At 40.7% G+C, this 12549-nt stretch overlaps 1 protein-coding gene across 9 annotated transcripts in view; it reads left to right on the top strand.

Moving 5' to 3' along the window:
• The window catches only part of SEC14L1 (SEC14 like lipid binding 1), a 94877-nt gene that overhangs the window by 68417 nt on the left and 13911 nt on the right, over positions 1-12549 (top strand). For all 9 annotated transcript variants that reach the window (XM_074971611.1, XM_074971616.1, XM_074971612.1 and 6 more), the window contains 6 exons: positions 4989-5138; positions 5237-5368; positions 7619-7747; positions 8009-8243; positions 8842-8951; positions 9775-9964. In XM_074971611.1, the coding sequence (XP_074827712.1) occupies positions 4989-5138; positions 5237-5368; positions 7619-7747; positions 8009-8243; positions 8842-8951; positions 9775-9964 (946 nt within the window). The remainder of the gene's footprint in view (positions 1-4988; positions 5139-5236; positions 5369-7618; positions 7748-8008; positions 8244-8841; positions 8952-9774; positions 9965-12549) is intronic.

A 12549-nucleotide genomic window follows, 5' to 3' on the forward strand; every position in this document is an offset into this window, starting at 1 on the left:
GCTTGTATCACTTTGAATAAGCTTGTTATAAGACAAGGCTCCTATGTTTCATCAAGGAGTATCAGGTGTGAAACAGCATGAAGGTATTTAAGAAGCCAACTCAGAGTTCCTCATACACAAACATTCAGGTGTGGAGCACTCCAGGTAAACAACACCCATTACAACAAAGCTTAAATTTGTTCTTCATAATAATTTTAAAAACAATACTAGCTGTCTATTTAATTTTAAAAACAGCAAAAAATATCCACCTCCCTTTCCATCTCTTATAAGGAGTCTTGAAGCTTAAATCTCTTCAGTATGATAGATATGTTTGCTTTGATCTGCTTAGCTCTTAGAAGTCCAGGGGCTCCGGGCTGCTGGCCCCATGCTGCCTGAAGTCCCTGGGGACAGCTCTATCCACCATTAGGGAATTTTTTTCCCAAGAACCCCCTGTAACATTTCACAAACCCCAGTTTGGGAACCACTGATCTAGATGCTTCCCAGATTGCAGTTCATCTTCTCCCAATCAGATGCTGATGTCCCTATACTGGTTTTTGTCTCAGACAGAATTGTGATTATACAAGATTTGCAGGTCTATGTCTCTGGCGGTGGTGTTCGGCCTGGCTTTCAGCGTAGAAGACACAAGCTAAAGATGACATGCAAGTCCTTAACTCTTGCTTTTGTGGTTTTAAATCAGAATAATAAATATTTTGTGCGGTTTGCTAATTAAAACTTTGTTCCTGAGACAAGGCTGTATTGTTAGGCCATGTATTGCAGGACTACATTGGATATTGAATGTAATTTAAAGGAATAAAAATGACCTGATTGAAAAGCCAAAACAAAAATGACTGAGGACAATCCTCAGTAGTATGTCTGTACATTCCTTACAAAAGAAAGTATCCTTTGTTCCTATTAATCTGTCTGAAGCCTGTGAGTGTTCTGTTCCTCTAAGCACTCAGCTTGCCAACTCCAGGCGGCTGATTATTTTGTTTCTTTCCATATTGAACAAAGTCAGTTTACTTTTCATTCTCAGTAAAAGTAGAACAAATACTCATCAGCCAATCTCTTTGCTTGCCATTCAGTAAACACTTTAAAGTTTGCTTGCCAAACAGTAAAAACAAAGCAGAAAATACTGTAATTTTCTGGTGTTGAACACACAATGCAAAAGGGAAGAAAAGTTGCGTCTTGAGGGATGAGGTGAGAAATTAATCAACATGATGCAGCAAACAAGACTTTGGAGAGGAGTAGCTGGAAGAAAACAAGATGAATAGAGATAGTAAAACCTTTTATGGCCCAGAAGTAAAAGTGCTTTAAAAATAATTAGTGGAACATAATGATGTAAAATAAACTGAAGAGATGAGAAAGTAGAAAATCATTTTCAGTATAGATTTCTTAAACAAAAATGTGAAAGTATAAAGGGAGCAATACAAAAAGATGGTAAAATGTTTATCAGCTTGCTCCTTTTGGAAGCTATTTGCTTTTTCTGTCACACTAATGACCAGTTACAAAGAACACTGAGATGGATTGTTTGGCGAGAACAAGGAGATTCACAGCTAACTGTAAAATGTATAGGGTCTTCTGTACGAAGGTGCAACAGGCTCAAGTAGGTACGGGTAAGGACTTGTTATGCCAGGGCAGTGGTTCTCAACCTGGTTACCATTGTGAGTCGCATGTGTAGTTCTCTGTGTTATGTGGGCCGCATCCACACAATATATGTACTACTTATATGGCCCTTAGGCTGTCATGTGGGCCACAGCTGTGTGCTGATTGGGCCGCAAGCGTTCCAAGAGTTGATAACCACTGTGGCATGATGTTGAAAGGATCCATGGTCTATTTCTCCCTTAGCTTGAATTTTCTGTACTGCGTGCTCTTTTAGAGTCATAACTCTAACGTTCTGTCACTTCTGTTTTATGCATTTCTTTGAGCCCCTAGATTATTTCTAGTCTATGAACTAAAAAAAACATCTGGGCACACAATAAAAGCTTGATAACTAGTGGAGTGTAGTCAGACATAGTGTTAGCTTTTTGGTTTTGATGCTATAAAAATTATTTTAAAATACTACATGATCTAATTCATAAAACCTTTTTGTGATGTATGCACACACTGATGGGTTGTTTTTTTTAATTTTTCTGATTTCTTTTCAACCCTTGCTTCTCCCCTTTATGTATGTATGTATGTATGTTGCAACAGCTGCCCATCTTACCTCTTAGCCCTGTGTGAGAGCAGTTCAGCCTATTAAAATAGTGCATAAGCACTAAACAAGGTAGTCTGCATCTGCAGAGAATTGCCTATAGTGGTTTCTGCTGGTCCTAAGAAGCTTTTAGGTTTTCTTTATCTGTGTTAGTGTTTCATTGTCATGTCTGGTCTTAGAGCAAGAGGGCATTGGTAAATAGGTGGGTCTTGGAAAGAGTTCTGAAGACAGCTAGGCTTTGACTCCAAAAGCAAACAGGAAATGAAAGTCAACAGTCTGAAAATATAGATGTGGGAGGGAGGAAGGAAAACTATCTAAAAATATACTGTTAAAAAATAAATATTGCATAGGGAGTGTGGTCCAAGAAGCTTCATATCAACAACAAAAATGTAAATTGAAAATATCTGTGCAAGTGTTTCCTTGTTTAAAGGGCACCCTTCTTAATCTGTAGGGCGTATTATTTATCTTGTAAAATAAGCTCCTGTCCAGCCCAAATTTACAAGATTAGCATAAGCACATGACCATAATCTCCGAGTTAAATCGGGACTGTTGGTATGTAAATAGTTATATGCTGTTATGGAAGGTATTATGGATAAAATTTTCAAAAGCACCTAAGTGACTTAGGGTAACATTTTTCAGTGGTGTCTATGTTCTTAAACATAATTACAAACTGATAAATGGCACACTGAAATCATTAGAGATATGGCAATCTTTGCATTCAGGGAAAGCTGTTAGTGTAAGGAGTGGGTTTTGAGACCTTTTAGCAGATTTAATAATTTTTATTATGATGATGATGAAGTAAAAAGAAAATGGTACAGAGTTTAAGCATAGAAGTTTCTGGTTATCAGGGAATAAGGTACAGATTCTCAAGGGCTGCGAAATTCGGTTTAGGAACAGGTGGTGTAAGGAATACATAATCTGCAGTCTCCCTGATTGGGGGTAAAAGTTTAACGGGTCAAAGTACAGACATTGAGATATGGGGGTATGTTGTTCATATAATGGCTATGTTCAGGTGTGGAGTATAATGAAGGTAAATCCATCCTCATCATCGTATCCACTCATTTGGTGGGATTTAATGTTCAGTGAGTTTATGGTTCCAGTTCATATGGTCCAATGGAAAAAGTCTCTCAGTCCCTTTCCCATAGTTGATGCACGATATCGTACCGGCTCACACCTCCTGGTACTGTCGGTGGCCGGTGATGCGTTCGATGTAGATGTCTCTGGACCATCGGATGGTGTCCAAGACCATGAGGCGCCGCATGAGCCATGCGTAGCGTCGACCGATCCCACAGGTCCACAGCACACGCTCGTTGCAGGGGTCACAAGCGCCCAGGGTTCAGATGATCAGGGCATCCATCTGCACCTCATAGCCCTTCGCTCTCAGGGTGTCGGCCGGGGGGGTGTATTTTTCCAGCTTACGAGCTCGGGCTTCGCGGAAGGCCAGGGTCCTGTTCTCAAAGGAGACCGTGACTTCGAGGATGATCTTTTTCTGGGCCTCATCGGTGACAGCCAGTTGCGACCTGACATGGTAGTCGGTACCGGGGATGGCGCAGTTCACAGTGACCTCCCCCAGGTGCTGTGCGATGGCTTTCACCAGGCGGTTCTGGATGGCATTGTGGCGCAGCTGCCAGGCTCTGGAGTGGGGCTTGCAGTTGCACAGGACGTGGGGCAGGGTCTTGTTGGAGTAGCCGCACTTCCTGCAACGCTTGTCTCGGTTCCCGTGGCGGATGGCTCCGTTGAGTGGGATGCAGTTGAGCCGGGCATGGTGGATGAACCGCCAGTCAGCAAAACGGCTGAAGCCGCCCCCGGCGAGGAAGTGGTTGCTGGCATCCCACTTGCTGGTCAGTTCGAAGGCTTTACCCTGGTCCTGTTTACGCTTCAGGGTTTCCATGTACAGTGAGTGGATGGCTGCCTTCAGGGTCCTCTCCAGCATGCCCCTGGCGCTTAGGGCGACGATGGTGTTGTCGGACCTGATCTGCAGCACCAGGACTCCTAGCTCCTGGCGCTTCTCGCACCACTCCCAGCAGCAGCCGATGCGCTTCCCCAGGCGACGTGTGGCATTGCGAGCTTGGGACCACAGCGAAGCAATGTCGTGCCCATCCAGTCCGAATTCGCCATCCAGGGAACCGCTCAGGAAGGTGGTGATATCTTGTTTGGAGGGTGCTCTGCCGATCCGCTTCTTTGTCGCGTCCTGGAAGGTGTTTGCCGCGATGTTCCTTGCCATGGCATCGGGGTACGCTTCTGGGCAATGCATTGGAAACCCTCCAGACAGCTCAGTGAAATGCTGATAATTACACAATGGGTTTTTAATTCTTCAGCACATTATGTGCTCAGGTATTCTTGTGATAAAAGGGTCTCTTTAAGATGTTCTGTTCCTGTTAAAGGGAGGATGGTCAATGCACATTATCATCCACTTCCCTCAAAAAAAAAAGGGGGGGGGCAGGAGGGTAGGGGAGAGGGAAGGGGGGAAAGTGTTTCTTGTGCACCGTTTAAATTAACCCCTTGATTAGGTCAAATGTACCATGTATCTCAAACAGGACTATACATGAAATGCTCTAATACTTGGTTTGCTGTGAAACTTGCTGTCTTGAAAGCAGTCTGTTTCTTAGTGGTGTCAGCTATAGTAGTAATTTCAAAAAAGTGGAGATGCAAGGGCCCCTGCTTTTCCTACCAAATGGATAAGATCAAGACGATGGCTTGTAAAGACAACGGTGTCAGAGAAGAGAGCGCCCACAAGAGGGACAGAATCTGTATAGTCCATAGAATTACTCTTGATTTAAGCTTTTGTTCGTTCTTCCTCCTCTGTACATCTTTGCAGGCATATGAAAGAAGATTTCCTACATGTCCTCTAATCCCAATGTTTGTAGCTAGTGACACTGTGAATGAATTCAAGAGTGAGGATGGAGCTATCCATGTGATCGAAAGGCGTTGTAAACTGGATATAGATGCACCACGATTATTAAAAAAGGTAACTAAACAATTTTAAAATGGCTTTTATTCTAATTTTCTTGATACCAGCCCACAAGAATGGAAATCTTTAACAAAATCTGTGGTCATCTTTCTCAGATTGCAGGAGTAGATTATGTTTACTTTGTCCAGAAGAACTCCTTGAACAGACAAGATCGGACTTTGCACATAGAGGCCTACAATGAAACCTTTTCTAACAGAGTCATCATTAACGAGCACTGCTGCTACACAGTGAGTAACAGAGAATCTAACGGTTCTACAGATTGGGTTTGGTTGGCATTGACATTCAGTACTCATAACCGGAGGTTGGATTATTTTTTGGCTCCTCCTAAAAATCAGAATTATTATTGTGCCATGGGTGTTGCTGTTAGTGTTTAAAAGTAATCAATACATGTGAAAACCCTGATGCAAATTTGGTTTCCTGTCATTTGGACATATTTCCACATTACAAAAGACAGACATTTGACAGACTCTGCTTGTGAGAAGCCAAAGTCTGTAATAGCAGGGTTGTGGCATGTCACAATTGATGATGCTCTGGCAGAAGTGTTGAAGGGAAGCTTGCACATCACTTGGTCACTTTCTGCATAGTGCTAGCCAGTGCTACAAGTGTATTATTGTCAAGTGCGCTACAATTCAAGCGTTCAAGATTGTAATTTTAATCTAGATTTTTTTTTTTCTGTCATATCTGTTTCTGTTTGAGATGCTGACGTCTTTTTTGGTGCAGAGCGTTGGTAGCATAATGATAGATTTGTTTAAAAAGTGAAGTCCGAGAGCTAGCTGTTGCCATGCTTGCAATTCCTTTATAGGTTGTAAAATACTCCTAGTCTGATGTAAAACAAATGAAATAAAGCACAAATAATTGTAATGTATGAATAAAGCTTGGAATGGACCTTGGCAGTCAAATCCAAACTAGCAAATGCGGCCACTCGTTTACATTGCAGCACTTCCGTAAATGAGTGCTTTCTGGGTGCAGAACATGTTTAAAGGGACGCTGGAAACTTTGAAATCTAGTTAACTTCAAAATATTAGTTAAAAGTAGTTTCAAGTACTGCATCTGCCCCTGGGTCTCACTGCAACTTTTAAAATTTTTAAAGTATTTTTGTGTCTGCACTTGCCATGTGACAGTGCCATAATAAACAGGAGAAACATGCTACAGAAAAATGCACAAGGTAATCAAGCTCAAATAGAGAAGCTCTTTTTCTTTAATTTTTCTTTTATATTAGTCTTGGGTAGTACTGTATTTGTAACAAAGATAGGGTAAGTGTAAAGTCAAAAGTATAATTTAAAAATCAGATCCCTTTTAAGAGACCCGGTCTCTTTTAAAAAAAAAAAAAAAATCCGTTATTGATTTAGCTATGTACCTAAAGAAACATTCTTTTAGCATGCTTCTGTGCTTCATATTCGCATGCTTTATGCTTGTGTAGGATGTTCAAGCCACTTAACATCAGTTTTCTCACCCTATGAATATGAGAAGGAACACAATTTTATAACCAACTCATTATGAAACCTATTGGACTGTGGAATAGCTTCCAAAGGAAAAGTTGGAAGCCCCATTATTGAAACATTAAGCTCTAAACTGGATTAAGTGCAGGAATAATCCTGTTCTAGCCAGGGCTAGACTAAATGACCTTAATAGGTTTCAAACATGGGATATTACCCAATATATAAATAACGGTCACAACAAATAAATTCCAGTATGTTATGGGAGGGAAAAAACTAAAAGGGCCAGTGATATAATTCTCTCATAAATCAGACTTGTTCTGACTTTTTTTTTTTTTATGCCATTGAGCTGAGAACCAAAGCTGGAGAATCCGTACACACTTCTTTCAGATGTGGAGATGCCAGACTGCTGCTTTTCTCTTGGGTGGCAGTGTAGACTAGAACCAGTTACCAGCACTCTCAGCTGCTTATGATATAAGAAGAGGAGAAAATCAGGAATGTATTTGAAGTTTGAAAGGGCAGGGGGGGGAGGCATTCTCTACAGTCTGTAACAACTGGCTCATTCAGGCTGGTAACCAGACTAGAGATCATACTCCTTTCAGTCGTACAAACACTTTTCTGGATTTAAAAAAAAAAAAAAATTATGCCACTATCTAAGTAGTAAACGGTGCTAATCTGTTGCAGTATTGTTGGTAGTAAATAATCCAAGAGGGAAGCATTGCAAATCTGGTGAATGTGCAGATCCTGTGCCTCTGGCTTGGAGCACAGTGTTTTTCCTCCTAGTTATTGTTAAAAGGGAAAATGTGCCATGATGGCTTTTGTAGAGACGATATGAAGGTTGTTTCTTTCTTTTCTTGTTGACTAAGCTTTACCTTTTTCAATCTGCATTTTGCAAAGGGACCAGCGGTTTCAAATTCCATTTACAGGACACTTGACAAAACAAACTTAAATATGGAACTTTGACTGTGCAAATACTTGTATGAGAAAATGTACAGCAAAGAGTAATCAAAGCATGTGGTCTCTGCTGTCCTCCACCAATAGGTTCACCCTGACAATGAAGATTGGACCTGTTTTGAACAGTCAGCAAGCCTGGATATCAAGTCTTTCTTTGGCTTTGAAAGCACAGTGGAAAAGATTGCCATGAAACAGTACACCAGTAATATTAAAAAGGTGAGCACACAATCATGACCTAGATGCCTGGCTCTAGTTAGATTTAAATCCTGAAATGTAGCTGTTGCTACTTAACAGGCTGGTTGTGCAGAGAAAACTAAACTACATGGCTTTTAGAGCAGGGTCTTGTGAAGTGTGTGTAGAAAGGGATCTGTGGGGTCTCTCTTGGGGTGCCTGACTGCCTTTTGTTGCATTTCCAAACAGGACCTGTTTGTATCTAAGTGGAAACTGTATTGGCTAAAACATGTTTTTGTTTCAAAGGGAAAGGAAATAATAGAGTATTACCTGAAGCAGATGGAGGAAGAAGGGATGACGTTTGTTCCTCGTTGGACTCCTCCTGTTATGTATAAATTGGAGAACAGCACATCTCGCATAGCACGGCCAGTTTCTCCTGCTGTCAACATACCAGATGCTGTCACAAAGGAGGGACTGAACAATAAGGAAGTGCTCAACACCTCCAGCAGCCCATCAGAGCCCACACCAGGAACACCTGATGGTATATTTGGCATCCCTTATATGGCCTGTTTGACTTCTCATTTTTAGCTAGATTATTTGAAATGCTTGTAGACACATTCAAGGCTCTGCTTCTCTGCTGAGGACCCTCACATTAGTTTCTGGTTCATTCGTATTCATGTTGGTGCTGACCAGTTCTGGGAGCACCCCCCATTTAGCATTCATCTATCTGGGTCCTGGATAAGTGTGCTGGTAGCTGATCCTGTGATCAAGTAAAGGCCAGCATTTTAAAAAAAAATAAAATCACACTAAGGATTGGTCGAGGGCAATAGTTTAGATTACCAGGGAAGGAAGTAGAGAGCTCACCAAAAATCAACCCCATTCCATTGCAAATGGATTTCAACTGGTAGCAGAAAAGCAACTCACTTGTAAAATATTAGCTAAAGCTTTTTTTTCTTAGACCCAACAGTTCAGACATTGTCATTTTAATTCAACTGAACGTAGTTAAGGCTGACAAACCAGAAGCATTGACTGGAAATAAGAACACAGGTTCTTCCATTTCAAGTACTTGCACATAAGATCAGTTGTTAACTGACCTAGCAATTAGTAACTGCTGTAATAATGTGTAAATACCATTTCAGACAAACTCGATGCAGACTACATCAAGCGGTATCTGGGTGACTTGACACCATTGCAGGAAAGCTGCCTCATCCGACTTCGACAGTGGCTCCAGGAAACGCACAAGGGCAAAGTAAGAAACTCTGAAACACAGAAAGCTAAAAGTGGTGACTAGAAGTGCCCAATACACAAGATGAATTTGACTGAATTAAGCAGAATGTGAATAATCCAGCCCGGGGGACTGACAGCCAAGCAGTTTCACAAGTCTGCCTTGTATTAAAATGACCCCATTTCTTGAAACAGTCTTGAAATTGTATAAGATTTTAAAAGTTATGAAACACAATTTAACCAGTCTTTTCTGTATTTCCTGTGGAAACATACTCTGTTGCAGAAGGGTTTTATAACCAAGAGAGATCTAACCATAAATTATACAATAGCATTGTGTTCCACATATAGAATGTCCCAGTTTTCACATGTTAAGAGCTCGCAGATATTTGCGTGGGGTGAATTAAGGAAGCGTGATCATCCTGGTTTTTTATAACCTTAAAAGCAGGTTACCCATTGTTCCAGAGTGTTTGGGAGGATCCTAGAGTAAATGCTTGAACAGAAGTTTTCTGCTACTTAGAGTTTGGAACAAGAAATAAGCAAGTCATGGGATCAGTTCAGAAACTAAGAAGGCCCAGTGACTGTGCAAACAGTGCACTTATCTATCCCGTGGGAGATTCAAGTTCTGCAACCATGGAGCTAACCAAAGGGGCACTTTTCTCTCCTTACTCTTTTTTGCTGTCTTTGTAAAAAGTAAAAAAAAAAAAAAGTCCCTAAAGTGGTGGTCTGATAAGTTTCTAATTGTCTTCCTTTAATTAGTAGTGCAGGCAAATCTGTGTATTTGCATTCAAGTTCATATAAATTGACTATTATAAAGTTTCAAATTTGAATCAGTAATTATTTTCCAATAGATCCCAAAGGATGAACATATTTTACGATTCTTGCGTGCCCGGGACTTCAATATTGACAAAGCCAGAGAGATTCTTTGCCAGTCACTAACATGGCGTAAGCAGCACCAAGTGGACTATATTCTGGAAACCTGGAACCCTCCACAAGTACTACAAGATTACTATGCAGGAGGTTGGCATCACCATGACAAAGGTACATTTTATATTACTAGATGCTGATGGGCACTTTATAATCTGAATTAAATAACTTTTTGCTAAACGCCTGCCAGATGTGTGGTTTGAGAGTGTGGGTATTACTTTCATACTACGTTGTACTTAAGTGCAGTTAAGTTAGTGTGGTTTGCAAGTAAGAGCAGGCAAACTGACAGGACTCCTGGGGTCCTGTTCCTAGCTCTGACGGTAATTTTGATCAAATCACTTAACTTTTCTGAGACATTTGTAAAATTGATAAACCTACTCAACAGAGCTGTTGTGAGTTATTAATCATATTTTACAGCACTCTGAGTTAGTTGGGTAAAAGGGGCTATAAAAATGCTGAGTATTAATTACTTTCCTGTGGTTGGTGGTTAAAAGATGTATGTAAATAAGCATACCTTTTTAATCAGCTTATTTCTGTTGTCAGATACTTGCTTATGGTGTAGCCAATATTTGGCATCACAGTTTCAGTGATAGGAATTGTGATGTTACAAACACAAAATAGAGCAGGTTCATTAAGAAGAAAACGGCTTCTTATTTATTCTGTGTAATGGGTTGTGGACACATCCCCAGAACTTAAGGATTCAGGCCTAGCTGCTGAAAGACACCACCCAGCTTGCCCCTGCTGTGTACTGGTCTTGCTGAAAAGTTGTGGAATCCCTCTCCCTCACTGTACCTGTAACTGGAGGGAGGGTTTCTGTCCAGTTGTTCATCTTGGAAAGGGAGTAATCTGACTGCAAGCCTTCTGTGCTCTGATTAGCCTTTACCTGCTACCCAGCACTACTCCCTTTAGCCCTTCCTGCTACTGTAAGCATATGAAATAGTACAGGAGGCAGCTAGTAATAGCAGGCTACCATTAACAGCAGCCATGAGGGAGAGAAGGTAGGCTTAACCACTGCAACGCTGAGGTGAGTGCATGGATGGGTCTCCATCAACCCTGTGGGTTGTACAGATTTTAGGAAGGAAATTGGGGATGTGTTCCTAGATTTTTAAGAGAGGGACTTTGTTTCCTGTTTCCCTCTTCCATACATCTAGGGTCTCACCAATAACTAGGAAGGAAACAGATAAGTTTGAAGGTTGTTGGTAGATTATAGTATGTCCACTTTCCTGAGTGAGACAGAGGGTCTTCAATCTTGTGTTTTGAACTCTTGGTCTTATCCTTGAATTCCCTTTTGCTCTCTTGCCAACATGTAAACTGCAGACAGTTTCTCAGTTTGAAATCTGTTAATGTTACCACTTTAAAGCCTGGGGATAGGTTACTTTTAAATCTCTCCTTACCAGTTCCCCTCCTTCCTCTCGCACACGCAAAGTGTGTTCCAAGCTTCAGCTGAGTGGATTCTTTAGATAATATCTTTTATTGGACCAACTGCTGGTGGTGAAAGAGACAGACTTTTGAGCTTACACAGAGCTCTTTCTTCAGGTCAAGGCACTTTTTTAAGAACACTAATCACGGGCAAGTCAGAGAGCAGCAGCTATGAAACATGCTCTCTAGGATAGATGGTAACGAATGAAAGCTATCCATTTTACTTGAGCATAAATTCATAAACACTCATACGATCAGTGTGGCTCTCCTGTGCATTTGAGTAGTTCTTATTTTGATGAAAGCCTCAAGCAAAGAACTGTTAAATAACAAAACCCTAGTGAGTTATAAAATGTGGCTGCAGGGTTAAGAAGAAAACACTCCCAGTTATACAGCCTTCCCTCATGCATCATATGGGTGGGGTAGGTTAATAAATTGTTATGAATTAGGGATTTTTGTAGTTCTTGTATAAAACTTAACAGCTTCTTATATAGTGCTCTAAAACCTGCATAGTACATTCCAGAAAGAATGTGTGATCTCTGCTTTTAGTGAAAATTTTATTTTAACACTTAACTGTGTAACTCCATAAGTATGTAGAATCTTTATACTCCAAGACACTACTACTGTATCTGCAGACTGAACAGCTTGGGTTTCTAGTTCTACAACTTATTTTTTTGTCTTGATTTTGAATCTGTTAAGCAAAGTGATAAATTCATTCTTCAGTTTAGATATTTAACATTAACTTTTTAAGGGCAAGGCTCAACAGAGTTTCTATCTTCATAATGTCCTGCAGGAAAGCCTGCATAAATAAACATGACCTGTATCTTCTGATGCTTAGATGAACCTAGGTTGGCTAAATCAAACTGCCAAAAATTTAAACAACTGCCCTTTGAAAAGAGAATTAACATTGGGTCAGTGTATAGGTGCTTCCATTAAAAAATAAAAACTACAAAGCAGGAAGATCATTAGTTGGTCAAAGCTTCTCTTCAGAAGAATCAAGAGGTCAAAACTTTCATAATGAACAATATAGTCAAAGCTTGTCCATATCCCCCGGAATCCTTCCCCTCCCCCCCCAAAAAAACCAACCAAACAAAAAACCCACCTTCTCTTGCTACATATACTTCCCAAGTGTTTCACGCTATATTGGCTGTCAATTCGCACTGGGAGGGGAAGAATCGGAGACATATTTAAAAGGGAGACTTCCTTCAGCAATTGCTGTTTGTGACTCCAGGTGTCTGTCAAAAATATTGTTTGCGTTTGGTTCTTGTAGCAGATTGGTATCG

Source organism: Natator depressus, chromosome 14 (genome assembly GCF_965152275.1).
Source record: "Natator depressus isolate rNatDep1 chromosome 14, rNatDep2.hap1, whole genome shotgun sequence".
Lineage (NCBI taxonomy): Eukaryota > Metazoa > Chordata > Testudines > Cheloniidae > Natator > Natator depressus.